Source organism: Siniperca chuatsi, linkage group LG22 (assembly GCF_020085105.1).
Source record: "Siniperca chuatsi isolate FFG_IHB_CAS linkage group LG22, ASM2008510v1, whole genome shotgun sequence".
Taxonomy (NCBI): Eukaryota; Metazoa; Chordata; class Actinopteri; order Centrarchiformes; family Sinipercidae; genus Siniperca; species Siniperca chuatsi.
The window spans coordinates 21,621,228-21,643,016 of record NC_058063.1 but is presented as its reverse complement, the minus strand read 5'-3'; the positions used below and the strand labels follow the sequence as shown (position 1 = coordinate 21,643,016).

Below are 21,789 nucleotides of genomic sequence, written 5' to 3'. Positions count from 1 at the left end.
TTTTTATTTCATTGTGTCCTTAAATCTGTCTTTTAAAAACCTGTCTGTAATAGATGCTATTAACTCTAGCAGTACCATCATCATCATCATTATCTCCACAATTTTCTCCAGGTGCTGTAACGTCGTGCCCGGGAACTCCCCAGAAAACTCAATAATTGTCCGTGAGGCGCTGAGGATGAACCTCCCTCACCACCTGGTCCTCGGGAACGTCCAGCACAGGGTTCAAACCCACGGCCACAGTTACGCTGACATGAAGGAGCTGGTCTCAGACCTGTTTGCGCCAAATGGCAGGTCCTGCTCCGTGGAGAACCAGGAGGTTCCCATGGAGACAAACCAGCTGGAGGAGGCGCTGATGATGAACACCCTGGTGGTGAAGAAGGCTCTGCAGATGGGTGTGCCTCCTCACCTCATCAAGCCAAAGGTTCGCACCAAGATCTTATCCAACAAAGTCGGCTACGCTGACGTCAATGAGCTTTTCACAGATCTGAACATAAAGTAGAGGGAAACTACAAATGTATCAATAAAGTTTTCCTATTCCTGCACTGCATAGCTGGTGATGATTTTATCCAGAAAGAGCCGTCCTTCCAGTATATACAAGCATGTGGTTTATGGGACAAAGCAGTTTTTATTGTCTTTAGTTCTCTTTAGTCTAGTGTCTTTGGGATGAGTCCTCTTGGCTGGTTGTTGCTAATGTCAACCTGAAAAATCATCTATTTGAAGTATGAGGTTATAGACAGGCTTTTCTGCAGTTTCGTGTAATGTATTTTCTTCATATTGTTCAAATATGTAGACATTTGAATATTTGACAATCACTCTTCCTCTGAAGTTATGCAACGCACACTTTTCCTCTGAATTAAATTGCACAAACAAAAAGCTAGTAATCAAACAACAATTCAGAATTGGATTGAATCCAGATTTTCTTTCCATTGGGCGTCTTCTGTACAGATTTTAAAGTCGTTTGAGGCAAATTTGTGATTTGGGGGTTATTAAAATAAATCACAAAAACGCGATTTGATTAATTTTATTATACGTGAGCTGCAGATCAAGTGTAGAAAAAAAAATCTAAATTCAACAGTCAGTGTGTTGAATTCATTTAAAGATTCATTTAAAATGTTTTTAAAGGTTAACAGTCAAGATTTTAAAATAATTTTTTTTCACATTTCAACATGTGGCAACCGCAGAATTAAGCTATGGTCATGTTTAGGCAACTCAAACTACTTGGTTATGGTTAGACATTGTCATCAAGGTTACATTTTCATTAAGGGTCACTTTTATGAGATGGAAAACACATCTAGCCCTTCTTAAACTGACACTGTACACTGGCATCGTCCAATATGATTGTACTTGCTTAGCTGTTAATCAGGTATGCAAATCAATATACAAAATATGTATAAACATAATGAGTAAGAGGTTAAAGAAGGAGCTGAAGAAGACCGAGGGCTATAAGTGGAGAAGCTGAGGTGCTGCGCTGTCGTGTTTGTTTGGGGTTCAGACGTTGTGGGATGAAGGTCGCTGATGTCTGGTTGCCTCCCAGAGAACCCCACCCCCCCCATTCCCAGCGCACCACCACCTTCTCCTCCTTCTCCCTCGTTATTTTCTGAATTATTCTTTGTAGTTTTGGTGGTGGTTGTAGTTGTACTAGTGGTTGTGGTAGTGCGACGGGCAGATCTGGTGGAAGCATTGGGCGGGCATTGGCAGTTTTTCTTTAATTTTGGGTAGAACTCAGCAACAGTTGTGCGGAGAGGACACTGTGTTCCAGGAAACACATTAAATTCAGAGCCTGCTGTCTTCAGTTCGTGATGGAGGTCTTCCAAACTCTTTGTCTGCAGATATTTAGATTTAGATTCTGCAGTGTTGTCGCCCCAGTGCGCGCTCGCTATCCACTTTTTCATGTCGCGACTGTAGCAGCAGAAAGCTGACCAGAGCATGGAGGGAATATTAATTTTGTTGTTATGTTTGTTGTTGTTGCTGGGTTGAGCCCCGGTCACCACAAAGCCTTCGAGGACATCATTATTGTTGATGCAGTACTTTTCCAGGACACATTTGATGCATTTCTCCATTTTGTCCCAGCTGCCACCGTTGAAAGTCACCGCTTGTGGAACGATGTTTGTCAGGGTGAACGTTGAGATTTTTTCACTTTTATCAAATGCATGAGAAGCTGGAAATAAATGCCCCCTATTATAGACGCTGTTATTTTTATAATCATCGTTGGTGGCCTGGTGGTGGTATTTGTCGTCCCTCATGTTGTTGCTGTTTCTTTCTTCAAGCTGCAAAAGTTGAAAGGCTCAGACAGTGGTAGGCTACTCATATTATCAGTATGATACCAGAAAGTTGTTTGTTTGCAGATTCTGATGATTCCAAAGTAACCCAAACTAATCTGATTTAATCTGACGGTTCAGGTTTTGTGAATTCCAGCGGCTTATATTACTTACTAAACTGATTAAAACAACACTGAAAGGTCATCGTATTGATCAGTATAATGAAGTAAAAGGTGCAATACCTTCCCAATGGCAAGGGAAAACAATTTCTGTTGACCTTTATCAGATTAAACCCACATCATGAGCAAACTAAGCAAGATATACACTTTTTAACAGAGAAAGAGGCACTTTTCTTGATAAGACCAATCAGTTAGCATTGCTGTCTCTCTCTTGAAGAGGAAACACTGGCGGACTGCTGCTAGAGTCTCAGGAGATGAAAGACAAAATCCCCCTCCTACCTGACAGTAGTTAAACTGCGTCGGTGTCTAAAATAGTTTAAATGGTGGCTACATTGTTTACTAATGATTGTATTTTCATGAGTGAAAAAAAGAAATACGCACCTGTGGCTCGATCTTCCAAGGGGTATCGGGTCTTCCCGTCTCGTTTTCCCCTCTGAACTTGTAAGCAGAAAACACTGGAATCTTGTTCTGGGTGTCGTAGAGCGTCACAAACCTTCTCACGTTATCAAAAGTCTGGCAAATGGGTTTGTATCGGCTCTTTTTCAGGATGTTCCCGCCCTCCAAGATTCCTGGGACCTGGGGTGAAGTTCCATTAAGGAGAAACTGGTCACAGTCTGACATTGAATCCACCACTTCAGTTACTGCGGGAACGAAGGACAGGAGGAGGAAGGCAGCGAGGGGGAGGAGACACCATCTCTTTAGGGATGTCATCATCACACACTGAGGAGAGAACGAAGAATTACAGTTTAGCAGTTGGTTTTCTTTTGCTTTTTGCCACAGAAGAAAGTGAACTTTTGTTGCATTGTTGTGTTTGGATATCTTGGATAAACACTAAACCAGGAAATGTAAAAATAAAGTCACATGATTCTCAAACAGCTGGAAAGAGTTTTTGTTTGAGGACTCAAAAACAAATCTGATTACAGTCTCTTTAGTTCTTTTGTACTTTTACTTAAGTGAAATTTTGAATGCTGGACTTTTTCTTGTTACACTGTTGAATTCTTCCACCACTGCCGGTCAGATAAATATAGTGGAGTAGAAAGTACAATCAGAATTTTTGAAGTAGGTTTTCACATGCAGGGAATCTGCTTTGGTATTATGGTGCAAAATATTTTAGTTTAAAATTCCCTATTTGTTGATATTGATATTACTCATACCTCTATTACTGCTGTGCAATATCCTCCGTCTCACTATAACCTTAATAAGCTGCACTTAACTTCACAGTTCATGCACTTTATACCATATTATTATCATCAACCGGTAAACCCACTTATTTTATACTTATACCCACTTGGTACTTAATTTATTTTCTGACCTGTATTATAGTGTATCATAGTTTTTGCTTAGTACTTCTATTCCTGCGTGCTGTGACGTAAAGGCGAGCTGCTGTAACAAAAGAGTATTTTGATTCTGATTCTGATAATAAACTTAGTAAGATTTTTTTTTTTTAAAGTACTACAAAAGTCAAGAAATATAAATAAATATCTAAACCAAAAAACTATATAAAAGTATGTACAATATGTCTGTTTTTAGAATGAAAGAGCTGCACAGTTTGTGCAGGAATGTGCAAAAATGGCACTGTACAGAGATAACAGTCCAAATATTTTGTATTTGTATTTATACTCAAGTAAAGTACAAAATACCTTGAATGTGTACTTGAGTAAATGTACTTTACTTTCCACCATTGCCATCCTCACATCACTTTCTTGCCTCTACAGTAGCTCCCCCTGGCCCTTCCTCACCTGGGCCACACAGGTGGGACTGATTGAGAACATGGCTAGCTAACAAGCTAGCTAACAAGCTAGCTGTCTCGGCTATGAACTGCGAGAGCGGAGAGTAAAATATGGATATTTATCTATGGAGTCTGGTGGATTCTGCTTTGAGGATTTAGCTGCGTTTTGATTTTGCCGTCTTTCTCAAAAACGGTGGGGGGAAACGGTGAGTAAGTTCAGCCGTAAATTAAAATGTCAGTTGCTTTGTGGTTTTTTTGAGCTGTAACGTTTGAGTTCATATCGATTAACTACTTACTTTATCGTGATTGATAGGCTGGTAGCTACAGCAACAGATTAGCATAAGCAGCTAGTCTTTATTACAAAGTTAACGTTAGCCCCATTTCTGACCTCTGGCTTCAGGTTTTTGTTTCAGTTTCTAGCATCACAACACCCATTTTACTTAATAATTTCATTGGTATACATTATATTGCCCCATATGATTAATAGGTTGCTGTGTACACACCCAGTTGCCAGTTTATTAGCTACACCTAAAGCTAGCTAGCTAAAACTAGTGCAGTATAATACAGCAGTTCTGTAATAAATCCAACCTTCATGTTCATAATGTTTGTTGATTCAACTGTATTGTATTATTTGGTCCATCCCATTTATATTAGTTTAATATACCTTGCATGTTAATACTTTTTCTTTAATATTTATGCCTGTAAAGTGGAAGCCTCTTTGAGCCAGAGGTTATATCTCTATTGAGTATTCAGTTACACCTGTTGAGCAGAACACCTGTAAATTAAAACAGTACTTTTACTTTACTTTTCCTGTTCGTATGCATGTTTTCTTCACATCATACACACTTCACAGGCCCAGGGGTCAAAAAAAGTCACTTAACAAATCAAAGACTACCTTAACTTTGACTTCAAGTGAGAATAACATCAAAATAAAATTTATTACAAAACTTAGTGCAGCTGAAATGATTAGTTGATTAATCGATTAGTCCTCTAATGTTGGGATTTGTTGGATACATTTGCAAACTGAATATCCTTTTTTAGGTTTTGGACTGCTGATCAGACAAAACAAGACATTTTTCTTTTGTGCCAATTTTATAACATTGTAAAAACTAATTGATTTAAATGAGAAAATAACCTGCAGGTTAATCGATAAAGAAAATAATTATTAGTTGGAGCCCTAGAAAATATACCAAGAATAACATCTGAGCTTCATGAAATGAAGTGCCATCCTTTACTGACCCGTACCTTTTACGCAAACTGAGTAACTGTGAGCTAGCGCTTCCTCCTCCTGCAAGATTGTGTTTTTTAACCTTTACATGTCTAGAAAGAGGTGACACTGGTCAGCCAGTTACTGCTTGCAGCCTTACTTTCCCTTACTGGTGTGGTAATTTTGTTTCCGACAATCTTCCACAGTTGCAGAAACCAACTTACTTCCTACTTTAGTTGAGTATTTATGTTTTATGCAACTTTATACTTTTTTCCTCCGCTGCATTTGTCTGACGGCTTTAGTTACTTTTCAGATTACAGTTTTTCATCCCCTTCCTGTCCGCGTATCTCCAAATACATGGACAGGAAGGGGATGAAAAACGCATCGTCACAGAGCTGCAGATTAAACTGCCCAACAGTATATAAAGCAGCTAAAATGAGCTCAACCTTAAACATCTGCAGCAGTAAAATGCAACACACACATTAATGCAGAAACATCAGATATAATAAACACTGACAGGAAGCGTTTTACTGCACAGGGACGACTTTAACTTTTTGCTGATAATACTTTTACTTAAGTCAGATTTTAAAAGCAGGACTTTTATTTGTGGTGGGGTATTTTCACAGTGTGGTGTTAGTACTTTTACTTCAGTAAATGATCTGAATACTTCTTCGATCGCTGGTTTGAGAAGCACTGGGAGCAGCTCTCTTATCTGGAAATCTGGAAACCTGGAAAACACGACAGCCTAATTCCATTTGTTACAGCGAGCCGCGCTCCTGGTCCTTTTATTCTGAATTTTTATCCGAATTCTCAGAGTTTTTTGTCAAGTTTAGTCCTTAAAACAGATAAAACAGATGGTAAATGATGGTGTTCAGGGTGATATGTGGGGTGGCACTCTCCAGGCTGCATAGGAATTTATGCTCAAAGTAGAAATATTACTGCTACAGGTTTCAGTAGTGATATTTGTCGTGATAATGGCTGCAGCACTGTTATTAGTGGTAGTTGTGACTTTAACCAGCAGGTGGCGATGTTGTACTGAAAGTGCACATTTCTGTTTGTGTCGGAGTCCAGTTCCATTAGACTGCATTTTACTAAAACCAGCACATAAAACAACGAGCTTGCATGTGAATGAGGTAGTTTACTCTCTGCTCGGGGATGCAGAAAAATCATTACAAGCATGTGCGAGTGTAGATATACCACATGGCCAAAAGTATGTGGACAGGCAAACATTAAACCTCATGTGCGCTGCCATAACAGCCTCCCCTCTTCTGGTTTCAGGCTTTCCACCAGATGTTGAACCTGGCTGCAGGGATTTGCTCCCATTCAGCAACGAAAGAGCGTTAGTGAGGTCGTCAGCTGATGTTGGGCGATCAGGTCTGGCTCACAGTCTGCGTTCCAGTTCATCCTCCATCTCTTTGCAGGTCAGTCAAGTTCTTTCACACCAAATTGGGGGGAAAAAGAGGAAAGAGGAAGACAAACCGATGCCTCTTTCATTCACTCACTCAGGCTTTATTGGCGTGGGAAACGGATGAAGCATGTGTAAAATAAAAACAAACAGAAGAATTTGTAATATTAAAATATGGTCAAGATCTGTCTCTGCTTTCTGTCTCTGACAGCATTATCATTAACAGATAAGAGACAGATTCTGCCAGTTCATAATCTCCTTTTAGGGCCAGATAACATTCGGATCTACTCTGGCTTTTAGTTTCTTCTTTCCAATGTTCCAGATATGTTTCTTTATATTGTGTTATAATTTGGTTTCCTCTGATTGGTGTTTGTACAGCAGTGTTGTTGTGAGACTGGTCAGAGTGTGTCTGAGGGGGGGCAGGTAGTCTCAGCACCAACTGACATAAGGGACTCTTTTCTGGGCTCAGCTCTTGGGTTTGGAGGGCTTTGGGATGGAGGGGGTCTAGGGGGCTGAATTTAAGGTGATTAAAACATGTGAGCGCTCTCTTTTGAATGTTTATTATCGGTGCCTGATTCTGCTCTTCATGCATTTGTTGGTGTTTTTCTGCGTACATGTAAAACGTGTTATGGTTATACCAAGGTAGGTATAACTCATACTATGTTATATGATTATTAATGGTAAACTGGTATTTGTTCTCATTAAATAAAGTCGGGCTTAAGTTGCAGCCCTGACGAACACCTCTTCTCTGGGTGAAGGTTTGTCTCCAACTTTTACAGCACATCTATTTTCCAAATACGTTGATTTAACCAGATCGTGCATTTTGCCCCCTATACCACAATGTAGAAGTCTGTAATAGAGCCGTTCATGCCAAATAGAGTCGAAAGCTTTCTTGAAGCCAATATCTTACCGTTTGGTGTACATGTTTGTTAATTAAAGTGCGAAGGGGGTGTACATGGTCGGTGGTGCGGTGTTTTGGGAGGAAGCGATTTGATTTTTACTCAAGATGGAGTGTTTTTGGAGGAAATCTAATATTCTTTTATTTAGAAAACTACACAATAGTTTACCTAAACAAGATGCCACGGTAGTTACCAGGGTCTGATTAGTCCCCACTCTTATGAATGGGGGAAATGGGCTCTTTGCACCAGATTTCGGCAAAACATCCTGACTTCAACACTGCTCCCTGCATCTCTGGGGCGCTGCATTTGAGCATTTTGTTTTTAATGCTGTCCGGACCACAAGCTTTTCTTGGCTGGAGAGACTTTGTCTGTGTGGTCAATTCTTCCCAAGTAATTGGGAAATCAAGGGGGTTTTGGTTGTTTTTAATAGTAAAAGAGTACTTCTTCCACTACTGTTAAAGTATAATAACAAGTACTTTTCTTTCTCATCTTTCAGAGTTTTACTTTTTAAGATTAATAGTTTTAACTTTAAAAATGGAGTTCAGAGTTTTCTTCAAATGGTTCGTATAAACATTTTTAACAGTGTAAAAATACAAGCACACTTTTACATGTGTGAAAAATCCACAATGTCCAAGTAACAATGCAAGTCCACTTTAAAAGAAAACAGAAAATTTGTTTTTAAGTCCATAAAATAATCTGGACATTGTTTTAACAGTTAAAGATTATGAAACTATGACACAACCAGCATTTAACATGCAAGTTTTAAGCAACTCTTACCTGCTGAAGTTGAACTTTGAGAAACTTTGCAGAGTTTGTACAGCTTCTTTTTCTATTCAAGCTGTGTGATCAGATACATTTCACCTCGCTGAAGCAGAAAGGGTTTTTCCCCTTCTGGTATCACGACTCATCTCGTTTCATGTCATATGAAATATAATAATCTGGACATTGTTTTCAATCAAAGATTATGAAATTATGCAACTCTTACCTGCTGTATGACGACTGCAAACTCTTTAATGTGATGTTGTGTTGCTCTCGCCTGACATGAAATGAGGAAGTATGAGTATTTTACTTTATATGGTTTCATACGTACAAACCACAAACGTCAACCCATCTCCACATCTGTGGGTCTGTTGGTTTGTTTCACGATTGATGTGCCATACTGACGAGCTGCTCAAAAGCCCGCCCTGTATTTTTTTACCACAGCATATGTAACTGACGCTTGACTTATAAGCAGTTTGTTACAGTAGTTTTCATATAAAGTTTAGCCCTGTTCATGCTGTGTTTACAAACATCTTCCTGCAGGAACAAATAAGGTTATATAGGAGGAGATAAAGAAAGGGACTGGATTCAAAAAGCCTCCTGGAATTAAGAAAGATCAGTCTGGGAGAAAAAGGATTTCTTGAACTTTGAGAAAGTTTGTCTCAACTTTGCAGTGTTTGTTCAGCTTCTTTTTCTATTCAAGCTGGGTGATCAGATACATTTCACCTCGCTGAAGCAAAAAGTTTTTCCCCTGCTGGTATCACGACTCATCTCGTTTCATGTCATATGAAATATAATAATCTGGACATTGTTTTAACGGTCAAAGATTATGAAATTATGACATATCCAACATTTAACATACAAGTTTAAAGCAACGTTATCTGCTGTATGACGACTGCAAACTCTTTAATGTGATGTTGTTGATCTCGCCTGACATGAAATGAGGAAGTATGAGTATGTTACTTTATATGGTTTCATACATACAAACCACAAACGTCAACCTATCTCCACATCTGTGGGTCTGTTGGTTTGTTTCATTGTTGATGTGTCATACTGACGAGCTGCTCAAAAGCCCGCCCTTTATTTTTTTACCACAGCATATGTAACTGAAGCTTGACTTATAAGCAGTTTGTTAGAATAGTTTTCATATAAAGATAGCCCTGTTCATCAGAATCAGAAATACTTTATTGATCCCCGAGGGGAAACTCTTTCGTTAAGAAAAACAAAATGCAGACTTTGGAGTGGCCTAGTCAAAGTCCTGACCTCAATCCTATTGAGATGCTGTGGCATGACCTTAAAAAGGCAGTTTATGCTCGAAAACCCTCCAGTTTGGCTGAATTACAACAATTCTGCAAAGATGAGTTGGCAAAAATTCTTCCACAGCGCTGTAAAAGACTCATTGCAAGTTATCGCAGTTGTTGCTGCTAAGGGTGGAGCAACCAGTTATTAGGTTTAGGGGGCAATCGCTTTTTCACATGGGGCCATGTAGGTTTGGATTTTGTTTTCCTTTAATAATAACAACCTTCATTTAAAAACTGCATTTTGTGTTTACCTTTGTTATCTTTGACTAATATTTAAATTTGTTTGATGATCTGAAACATTTAAGTGTGACAAACATGCAAAAAAATAAGAAATCAGGAAGCGGGCAAACACTTTTTCACACCACTGTATGTTGTCAGACGGCGTTGGCGCAGCTGGGCTGTCTGTCCCACTCCTAAACAGATGTTGGCTGTGATGCAGTTTTATTGTGAAAAGAGGGCAAAGGAATAGAGATTTAGCCGTTTTCATGTTGTTTAGGTGTTTCACTGTGTGTGAGGGTCTCTACTAAAATCACCTTGAATTGTAATGTGGAAGTCGTTTTCACTCAAACTGTCTTAAAAATGAGCGCAGGGTAGGTCCATGTCAATCAGTGACGTGGTTCTGTGTTTATACTGCTGACAGTTTTATTTATTTTTTCTTAAAGAGAGTTGTTATGTGATTATGAAGTATGGACAAGAGGAATGATTACGACCAAAACCAGTTTCATTGTACATATTGGCATGAGTATTGAGTATTGTTTTTATGATATACTTTCATCTTTTCATTTCTCACTGATTTAATGCCCCATCTTAAGTGTCCGCCACAACGTTGCTATATGTTTATATTATTTATTATAATATAGTATATGGTAAAAAATATGGTATATAGTAAAAAAATATGGTATTATGTGAATAAACTTTATTGTGAATAACAGGAGTTACTGTTCCACCGGTCATACATATCAACACTGAGTCCTGTTGCGTTGGACTACTTGGCAAACCGTGTGTTTTGAGGTCACATTTACTACTACAAGATGACTGGTTATGACTAAACAAATCTACTAGTTAAGCCACGGAGAGCCAACGATTCTGACCACATCTGAACTAGTACAAAGTACTCAAAGTTGTCAAAGGTGGACAAAAAGGAAAAATGAAATCTTTTTAAGGTTGTTGAAAATTAATATTAAGGATCCCCTCCAGACATGTTTTAGACAAATAAAAATACTCTGCTTCGAATAATAATCGTTTTTTCCACAAAAATGTTCCACAAGTTAAACATTATGTACGTACATGTCTTGAATCTGAGATTTAAGATGAGCACAGAGGAACTTTCCCCCTTCAGTAGATGAATGTGAAAACAGTCCTCTAGTGTCAAACTTTTTCATAACAAGTCAAACATGGAAGTGAAGTAGCACTTAGTGCTGTGATGTTCGAGTGTTATGTTGCCTTGCTATACCCAGGTATCCGAGGCAACGGGTCCGAATACCGACTAGAATTTCCTCTCATCTACGTTTTTTAAACCTTATTTTTGCTTTACGTGATTATTTATCCCTCACACACACAATGATGCATACACACATAACACTACTTATATACCATCATAATTTATCTAACACCAAATGAGTCTCCCCTCTTCATATTGTGTCGCTGCCATTTTGTCTGGATGTCACACAACCATTTTAAACTACTGTTAAAGTACCCCTGTTAAATGCCACTTGTTTATGTGACATTACACTAATAATAATAATAATAATAATAATAATAATAATAAATAAAGTTTTAGTAAAACAGAAACATGTTATATCACCACAATATGAATTCACTGAAAGTTGATGAATTGCAATATTTACTCAACTCTTTACCTGAGTCTAAAGCAGATAACCTGCGAGCTGTTACCTATTCTTAAAAACACTTCATCAGTAAAACTTTATTGATCCTCTAAAGGGAAATTAACCATACAGAATGTGTAAAACTTGCCATTTCATATATTGGATGAATACATTTAAAATGGAGTGCATGATAAAGACGTGATATTTCCCATGTACTGTATTTTGAGTTATATACAGATTTCTGTTTAAAATGCATCTAAACATATAGCTGAATAACTATTTCAATTGTATTTTTAAATTTCAAATGTATTTGAAACTGCTTAAAAATATATTTCTTGCAGAAAAGTAAGCTCTTTAAGTTTGTTTTCTTAATTGCTGGTGAACACACAATGTTACAGTTACTAAATTTCATCTTTTGTAGTGAATTTGAATGAATTTGTCTTCGCCGTTCTGCTTTGCTACACACTGGGAGTTGCCATTAATGCTCAGTCTGCACAGCATTCTCGCGGCCAGACTGGGGACTGGAACAAGTACCTGTGTAGTTGCCATCCACCTACCCACCTCCGCCTCCTGGTGGTCCGACCATAGAACAACAGCTGCCATTTGACTAATTTAATACTCAAAAAAAGAAGAAGCCATTATAAATGTAGTTTTCCAGGTGGAGGGCAAAACAGATATCAGGGGTCATGATCAGACAGCAGAACTTTAATTCACAACAGCGATCAGACTCATTGATTACACTTAATGAAAAACACAGTGTGACTAACCATTTATGAAGTTCAGTACATTTCAGTACAAACTGAAATATACTGATATGCTCTGAGGCCACAGTAAATGAGCCCTTCATAGATTCTACTCTATGGGTCATGACTTAAAATATACTGTATATTCAAAATAGATCAATGAAGGATAGATGGATTCTAGCCAGTTGGATATTTATACTGATTTACAGTGAACAGTTTAGTACACTGTCTATGCAGTCTACAAATCATGTACATTAACTTAGTGTCTTCCACCTGAAGCCAAAGGACACTTTTTCTTATCCAGTGTCCTGTCATTGTAAGAATTTACACAAAAAGTATAGTACAGTAAACAATAAAAACAACTCGGCGTGAAGCTTACAAAATGAGACATTTGTAATAGAACAATTTTCAGGTTGTTAATTTTATATTGAATATTTTTTTCAATTAAAAGCAATAAACTATCTTGATTAGTTTATTATATATGTAAGCTGATGATCAATTTTGTGTGTAATCAGATTTTGAGTGGCTCAGTGTTTCACCAAAGTTGCATATTTTCCTCAGTCATACAGGAAAACCTAAAGAAACATCTGTACTCACAGATGTAGTAAAGAGAGAGGTTGGGCTAGTAGATGTGACAGGACTAGATATAGTAGTGGCCAGATGTTGCAGTGAGTGGGCCAGATGTTGCAGTGAGTGGGCCAGATGTTGCAGTGAGTGGGCTGTGTGGCAGGATTAAATGTATGTGATGTGAGATGTGCCAGATGTGGTCAAATTAAGATATGGGAGCCAGATGTTGTAGATTTAGAAACCAGATGTAGGTGGGCTAGATGTTGCAGGACCAGGCGTTGTAGTGGCCTGGTCACTACAACGCCTGGTGGTGTGAGAGCCAGATGTAAATGGGGGAGGGGCAGATCTTGTGGTGAAAGGGGAAGATGTTGTAGATGTGAGTAAGCCAGGTGTGGTAGTTGGAGGACCACATGTAGATGCAGGTGGGCTTGATGTAGATGTTGCAGGACCAGACGTTCTCATGAAAAGGCCAGATGTGGTAGTGGCAGGGCCAGATGTTATGGTGACAGATGTAGATGTGGCATATCCAGATGTGGTAGTGTGAGGGCCAGATGTGGAGGTGGGAGGGCCAGATGTTATGGTGACAGATGTAGATGTGGCATATCCAGATGTGGTAGTGTGAGGGCCAGATGTAGACGGTGGAGGGCCAGATGTAGACGGTGGAGGGCCAGATGTGGAGGTGGGAGGGCCAGATGTGGAGGTGGAGGGCCAGATGTGGAGGTGGGAGGGCCAGATGTGGAGGTGGGAGGGGCAGATGTTGAAGTGGGAGGGGCAGAAGTGGTTGAAATAGAGGGGGGGCAATCACAGTTTTTATTGTCTGGGTAAAACTCAGTAACAGTTGTGTGGAGAGGACACTTTGTTTCAGGAAACACATTAAATTCAGAGTCTGCGGTCTTCAGTACTTCATGGAGTTCTGCCAAACTCTTTGTCTGCAGATATTTGTTTTTAGGATCATCTGGGACATTGTCGCCCCAGTGCGCGCTCGCTATCCACATCTTTTTTTCGGAGCTGTAGCAGCAGAAAGCTGACCAGAGCATGGAGGGAATATTAATCCGGTTTTTGAGGATGTTGTTGGTGCTGGGTTGTGCTCCGGTTACCACAAAGCCTTCAGTAACATTGTTGTTGTTGATGCAGTATTTGTCCATAACACATTTGATGCACTTCTCCATTCTGTTCCAGCTTCCTTGGTTTGATGTTTTTGCTTGTGGAACGATGTTGGTCAGGGTGAAGGTTGATATTTTGTCAGTTTTGGTGAACGCATAAGAACTTGGAAATAAATGGCCCCTATCAAACTCTTCATTGTTTCTATAATCAGTGTTCCCCGCCTGGTTGTTGTAGGTATTGTATTTGTCTCCATACCACATGTTCTTGTCATCTTCTTTCTCAAGCTGTAAGAGTTAAAGGCTAAGTTACTGATGGCAGGGTAGTTGTAAAGTAAATACAATTTTAAATAAAAATGCCCTTTAGTTAAGCAATAGCATTTAGAAAAAGCTGCACAGAATTGTTCTCTATCTTTGTTTTATTACGTCATGAGGTCAATGACAGCTAGCTGACTTGCAGTCCGACAAATATACAAAAGTGTTCTTATGTGGATCTACGCATGTCAGCCAATCTCCTTTTGTGTCTCTCATCTTGACCTGGGTTAAACGCACTATGCGACTATTGGGGACTATTAGAGAGAGTCGACAAAGTGCATGAAAAGTAAAGTAAAAGTAGAGTAAATACTTATGTGAATACCAAATGTGTCTTCAGTAGGAACCAATGGGCTTGGGGCAGAGTGCCACAAACAAGGTAGGGACGTTTCAGAATGTATTGAGAGATAGACTAACACTTTGTTGGTTTTAGTCTTTTCATTGTATTTATTGGCAATAACAAAAATATAGAATATCACCAGCCTTATCCTTTTTTAAATTGCTAATCATGCAATGTACTGTAGTTATTTGTAATTCTATAGTTAAGCAGTGAAGTGTATGGGACTTCTGAAACCCAGAAATTAACCTGCGACAGTTGTCTAATATAAATGTGTCCAAAGCAGGTTGAATGAGCACTCTGTAGATCAGCGTCCTACATGCGTCCCCTATATGAAAGGGTAGTGAAAGTAGTTGTGAAACCACTACTAGTATTACTACCGTGATGTAGATATATCACTGATATTCAGAGGTATGCAGCATGATGATGATGATTATTATTCGTAGTAGTGGTACTTGTTTTATTATTATTATTATTATTGTTATTATTGTTATTATTATTGTTATTATTTTAAAAGCTAATAGCTGTAGCACCTGTACGATATTACTTTTTATTAGTTTAGTCTTTTATGAGTCAAAAAGAAAAACATACCTGTGGCTCGATCTTCCAGTTGTTTGGGGGTCTCCTTCCTCCTCCATACCCTCTGTACTTGTAAGCAGAAAACACTGGAATCTTGTTCTTGATGTCGTAGAGCGTCACAAACCTTCTCTTGTTATCAAAAGTCTGGCATATGGGTTTGTATCGGTTCTGGTTCAGGATGTTTCCGCCCTCCAAGATTCCTGGGACCTGGGGTGGAGTTCCATCAAGGAGAAACTCAGTACATTTTGACATTGAACCCACCACTTCAGCCGCCGTGGGAACAATGGGCAGGAAGCCAGCGAGGAACAAGAGATACCACGTCTTCATTGACGTCATTGTCAAACACTGTGACTTTAGGTCAGAGGAGAGAACAAAAACAATCATCAAACATTATAGTTAAGCTAGGCTGCAGTGGCACATATAGTTTGTTTTGTTCAGTTTGAACCACAGCAGACAAGTTGACTGTTAAATAAATTATCCATTGTTGAACAAGAGTTGAACATTTCTCATCCTGGGCTCCATCGATTCCAGCAGCTTGTCCCGGCTTTTAAACATTTAAAACTGTATGTTTACCTGCTCTAATGTAAACTGCAAAAGTTACCATGTCTAGCTAACTAGCTTACTACCTACAGTAGTAACCGTACATTGTGTCCAAGACTACGGGGCATTTTATTAGCTAACTACATTAGCTTGTGGGGTTACAAGTTACATAAAAAAAAAATAAAAAAACCCGTTCATGACTAGCATACTGTGTAGTATTTCCCCACTGGGTTGAAGCTGGTTTAGGCTAACTTTAGCAGATCTGTTCTTCTCATGTAACCTTAAAGATGAAGTGTTTAAAACAGCCAAAGAGGGTTATATTAGAGTGAAATAAGAGTCAGATCTTACATTTATCGTACTTGTGATAGCTCATACACAAGCTCATAGCACATAACTAGCTCTACACTGCAAAACAAGAAAAATGAATCAACTGTTGAGGATGCTTGGGGCATGTTAGCTTTAGCCTCAGCGTTTTAGCATATTGTCATGTATGTCGCCATCGAGTGCATACTTTTAAGTCCCCTAATTTTAAAACGAGCCAGCTGGAAACATTAAAAAGTCAACTGGAGACAGCTTTTTAACCGAGTCAGCTAACATTAGCTTAAGTAGCTAGCTAGCTACAGCTAATAAAATCATGCTAGTGACAGTTGTCATTTCAGCCGGCCAAATTGTCATCGGCTGAAAATGAGAAGCTGCTTTTGTCTGTCTGTCTGAAATCAAGGACACAGTTGTTTCAAAAACTGCTATGAATAAAGTTTTCTCTGCAAACTGCGTATGTTCGACAGGCATAGCAACAGTAACGAAGGGGGCGGGGCTTAGCTAACAGTCAGTTATTTAGAATCAAAATGGAGGATTCACAGAAACTAAAAATCGTCACACTTCAGAGTAGGACTTGATAGTTATGAAACACCCACTCAATTCAAATAACATCACTGTTTAAATCATTTCTCAGTAGTTACACATGGTTTCAACACATTAAACAGCCAGATTTAGTTCATCTAATGGAAAAAAAAACAATAAAAAGTACAGGAAATAACAAACATTCTTCAAGATTGTGCTAGAAATAGGTATCTTGTCAGAATATCTATTTTCTTTTACTTTTAAAAAGTCTTCAGTAATAAGTGAAATATCTGTAACAAGTGTAGCAACTTATATTTTGGTATCAGTTTACTTGAAATATATTCAAATTAATACTTGTAGTCTGATATATTTGATATTGAAAAAGTCGATAAAGCCAACAATTGGAGTAAAATTTAAGTTTAGTTTTCTCTTTCTAAAAAAACATTATTTACGGATAAATGTTTGAATATATTTAGAAATGAAGCTGTCAGACCCAGATCATGGCTTGTAGCATTTCTTTAACAGGAAATCATATATTACAAGAATTAATTTTTGTTAAGTGTATAGAAGTGTTACACTTAATCAATAATCAAATAATGAAGCACAACATATTCAATCAAACTGTAAAAAATGTTTAGTTCATGTAAATATAACAGTTGTGCTTCTGCAAATGAGTACTCTCTAAATAATGTCAAATGTGAGGAAAAAGAGCATAAAATGAATAAGAATTAAGTATAAACAGCGAAAAACAACTTACCACCTCATGTACAGGTTTCCCAGACATCAGCATCTTCGTGTTTGACATAGCAGTAGAAACCAGACAGAGTTCCTCAAATATTAAACAATATTTGAAGGAAGTGTGAATTATACTGTACAATCAGCAGTTATGACAGTGGAGGAGAGGATGTGCTAACTTTCAGTAATAGATTACTCTTAATTTACCGTTATGTAGCCAAAGAGAGACTTAACACAAGTTCCTCAGTTCAGTTCAAACTGACTGAAGATACTCAGACACTTAACATAGTGTGCGTAGTCAGCTTGTTAGCATGCTGCTAATGACAATGCTAAGTCATCAACATGTTAGCATTTAGCTCAAAGCACCGCTGCTAACAGGGCTATAGACTGTTCAGTGGTGGAAGAAGTATTCATATCCTTTACTTCAGTAAAAGTACTAACACCACACTGAAAATACTCCTCACGAGTAAAAGTCCTGCATTCAAAATCTTACTTAAATCTTAGTAAAAATATATAAGTATTATCAGCAAAATGTACTTAAAGTCTGACAGTGAAAGTCGTCCCTGTGCAGTAAAACGCTCCTGTCAGTGTTTATTATATCTGATGTTTCTGCATTAATGTGTGTGTTGCATTTTACTGCTGCAGATGTTTAAGGTTGAGCTCATTTTAACTGCTTTATATACTGTTGGGTAGTTTAACCTGCAGCAATGCATCATGGTCTATAAGGTCATCACGTGTTTGTAGCGTCGCCGTCCTGTGAGAACCACGTATCTCTAAAAAGTCGACGTTTCGTGTTTAAAACAGCCTGTTTTCAGCTCTGTGACGATGCGTTTTCCAGCTGATCCGAGGGGGGGTTAAAGAGTTTATTCAGCTTCAGGAGGAGGAGAGTTTTCTCAGCACATGAAGGAAACTCTTCATCCTTCAGCTCATCAGAAAAATCACTAAATTTGGAGATACGTGGTTTTCAGGACAGGAAGGGCATGAAAAACTATCGCTCGCTATCCACATCTTTTTTTCGGAGCTGTAGCAGCAGAAAGCTGACCAGAGCATGGAGGGAATATTAACCCTGTTTTTGAGGATGTTTTTGGTGTTGCTTTGAGCTCCGGTTACCACAAAGCCTTCAGTAACTTTGTTGTTGATGCAGTATTTGTCCATAACACATTTGATGCACTTCTCCATTCTGCTCCAGCTTCCTTGGTTGAATGTTTTTGCTTGTGGAACGATGTTGGTCAGGGTGAAGGTTGATATTTTGTCAGTTTTATCGAACGCATAAGAGCTTGGAAATAAATGGCCCCTGTCAAGATCTTCATACGGTTTGTAATCAGTGTCCCCAGCCTGGTTGTTGTAGATCTTGTCTTTGACTACAGGCACCATGTTCTTGTTGCCATCTTCTTTCTCAAGCTGTAAGAGTTAAAGGCTAAGTTACTGATGCAGGCAGGGTAGTAATAAATTAATAAAATATACAGTAAAATGCCCTTTAGTTAAGCAATAGCATTTAGAAAAAGCTGCACAGAAAGGCTCGTCTTCCTCCTCTGAGCCGCAGAACTCCACTGTTGACCAGAAACGATTAAAAACACATCAGCGAGCCGCACTGTTGCACTGGGTGACATGTTCGTTCATCACCATGAACACACACGCTGTAGTTTATTCTGACTCAGTCCCACACACACCGTCCTGCTGCCCCAAACACTCACTACAGCAACACATGTGGATTCATCCGCCGCTGGAAATAGTCCCCAACAGATGCACTATTTCCTCCTGTTTAAGTAACATTTGCTAAAAACTGCAGCTGTTTTAGGAAATTACTGAACCTTTTTAAATGAAACTGTATATTTGTGAGCTGTTTTTTAAAGCTTTAGGAACTGGGCTGAGTGCTACTGACAGAGAAGTCAAAGTATTGATAGTCTTGGCTTTTTAATGGATTTTTCTCACAATAACAAACATATAGAATATTGCCAGCTTTATACTTTAACTTAAATCGCTAATCATGCAATGTAATTCTGTGTAATTCTATGGTTTAGCAGTGAAGTGTACGGGACAGCACTGGAGCCTGGAGTCTGTACTTAGAACCAGAAATTAACCTGTGACAGTTGTTTTTAATATAAGAGGGTCAAATGTGGGTTGAATGAGCACTCAGTAGACCAGCGTCCTACATGTATCCCTTATATGAAAGGATAATGAAAGTACTTGTGAAACCACTACTAGTGCTACTACTACTGACATGGCTGTATCACTGGTGTGCAGCATGATGATGATAATTATTATTTCAAGTAGTGGTAGTTGAAGTTTTATTATGTTTTTAGTAGGTAATAGCAGCATTTCTGCTATGGGCGTGGATGCACTAGCAGCAATTACCTGCACCCAAAATACAATATTACTGTACGTTTAATAATTTAGTCGTTTGAAAATGAAAAAAGTCAAACTGAAAAACACACCTGTGGCTCGATCTTCCAAGGGGTTTTGGGTCTTCCCGTCTCTCTTTCCCCCTCTGTACTTGTAAGCAGAAAACACTGGAACCTTGTTCTTGATGTCGTAGAGCGTCACAAACCTTCTCCTGTTCTCAAAAGTCTGGCAAATGGGTTTGTATCGGTTCTGGTCCTGAATTTTCCCACCGACCAAGATTCCTGGGACCTGGGGTGAAGTTCCATCAAGGAGAAACTCAGCACAGTTTGACATTGAACCCACCACTTCAGCCGCCGTGGGATCAATGGGCAGGAAGCCAGCGAGGAACAAGAGATACCACATCTTCACTGTGTGACTTTAGGTCAGAGGAGAGAACAAAAACAATCATCAAACATTATAGTTCAGCTAGGCTGCAGTGGCACATATAGTTTGTTTTGTTCAGTTTAAACCACAGCAGACAAGTTCTGCATGGGGCTGTAGTAAGAGCGATTCTTGGCACTTAAAAAGTTTGGAGGGTGCTGTATTTTATTTATTTATTTATTAATCTGGGAGGAAATTGGGGTTAGTTGTTTGGTGTAGTGTTTTATGCTGTGCACGTCTTTTTATTTTTTGTTTGTTTTGCATTTGTCTCTAAGTCCAAAGTAAGGACAATTTGTAAATGTGACTATTTTAATATATGACTCCTCAAAAAAAATAAGATTTAATCTAGAAAGTTTACCGTAATAAATAACAATCTGAAACATGTGTAGCCACTTCCCTGTTTTTATATTTATATTTTGGTATCAGTTTACTTCAAAGATGTTCAAAACATGTTTGGAGTCACGATATTTATGATGATATTGAAAAATATCATCATAAAAGAGATTTTCGAATATGCCTAGAACTAAAGCTGTCAAGACCCAATCATCTCTTCTGACAGGAAAGCATATATTGCAAGAATACTTTTTTTGCACAGAGCGGGTACAGTTTGTTTCTTTACAGAAGTATTAGATCTAGTTTTAATCAATCAAAATTTTAAAAGCACATTATATTAACTCAAACTGTTGAAAACATTCACTTCATGTAAATGTAAAAATGACAGCAGTGCTTCTGCAAATGAGTATTCGCTGAAGTTTCAATGTCAAATGTGAGAAAAAAAGAGCAGAAAATGAATGAGTTAAGTATAAACAAGGGGGGAAAACTTACCACCTCGTGTACAGGTTTTCCAAAATTCTTCCAAACGGTGTCTTCGTGTATATGTAGCAGTGGAAATCAGATGGAGTTCCTCAAGTATGAAACAAGCTTGTGGAGGAAGTCTAATTTATACTGTACATACAGTAGTTTTTGACAGTGGAGGAGAAGATATGCTAATTTTCAGCAATAGATTACTCTTAATTAACCAGTGTCAAGAGAACGACGTGACACTGTTCCTCAGTTCAGTTAAAACTGACTGAAGATAGTCAAAGACACTTTGCATAGCAATAACTGTGAAATGAAAATAGTGTGATTAACCTGATGGATAAGAACCCCTTAAACTGCAACAGTCCTAAGTAGAAGCCTGTTTGTACAAAGACGAATACGAGTCTACAGCCAAAGTTTTGGACCAATTCAAATTTGGACCTGATGATAACTTTAACCTATCGTGTATGTAGCCATCAAGTGCATCAAGTGTTTTAAAACAAGTCAGCTAGAAACATTAACAACTCATGGAGCTAACATTGTCAATTAGCTAGCTTCAGCTGATCAAATCTGCTAGCGACAGTTGTAATTTCTGCTGGCAAAATCATCGATAGAAAAGCTGTTTTTGTCGACCTCTGTCTGAATTTACAATAGCATTTATCTCGAAACACCACGGCACCTAAATACGACCCCACAGAGCTGCTAGCATAGCTGTAGACTCTTGGTCTAATTACCCAAAGTTGACACTTGATTTGTGCCTTAAAGCTAATTTTTAATCAAGCTGAAAGTGTTCTTTTCCATGACGATTTAATCACAAGCTTAATGACACTCAAACCATTTACTTTCTCTCTATAGTACTTTTAATATTAATGTGCATGCAGGATGTGATAGAAATAACAGATTTGGACTGGA

General features: G+C 38.5%; 3 protein-coding genes and 1 pseudogene across 6 annotated transcripts in view; all 4 read right to left on the bottom strand.

Annotated features, from left to right (window-relative positions):
* The window catches only part of LOC122870258 (low affinity immunoglobulin gamma Fc region receptor III-like), a 1,099,642-nt gene that overhangs the window by 95,609 nt on the left and 982,244 nt on the right, over positions 1-21,789 (bottom strand). The window lies entirely within an intron of this gene.
* On the bottom strand, positions 1,007-8,995 carry LOC122870170. Its single transcript, XM_044184080.1, has 3 exons — positions 8,663-8,995; positions 2,819-3,157; positions 1,007-2,267 (listed from the first exon to the last, which is right to left on the bottom strand). The coding sequence occupies exons 1-3, from the start codon at positions 8,759-8,761 to the stop codon at positions 1,356-1,358; spliced, it is 1,350 nt and encodes a 449-aa protein (XP_044040015.1). The 5' UTR covers positions 8,762-8,995; the 3' UTR covers positions 1,007-1,355.
* Positions 12,248-17,607, bottom strand: LOC122870180 (endonuclease domain-containing 1 protein-like). Of its 4 annotated transcripts, none has more exons than XM_044184127.1 (4): positions 17,339-17,607; positions 15,214-15,552; positions 13,505-14,261; positions 12,248-13,426 (listed from the first exon to the last, which is right to left on the bottom strand). In XM_044184127.1, the coding sequence occupies exons 1-4, from the start codon at positions 17,384-17,386 to the stop codon at positions 13,371-13,373; spliced, it is 1,200 nt and encodes a 399-aa protein (XP_044040062.1). In that variant the 5' UTR covers positions 17,387-17,607; the 3' UTR covers positions 12,248-13,370. The 4 variants fall into 4 exon arrangements, with proteins under 4 accessions (XP_044040062.1, XP_044040061.1, XP_044040063.1 ...); XM_044184126.1 differs by having other exon boundaries at positions 12,248-13,447; positions 13,526-14,261; XM_044184128.1 differs by having other exon boundaries at positions 13,526-14,261.
* Positions 18,238-21,708, bottom strand: LOC122870703 (annotated as a pseudogene).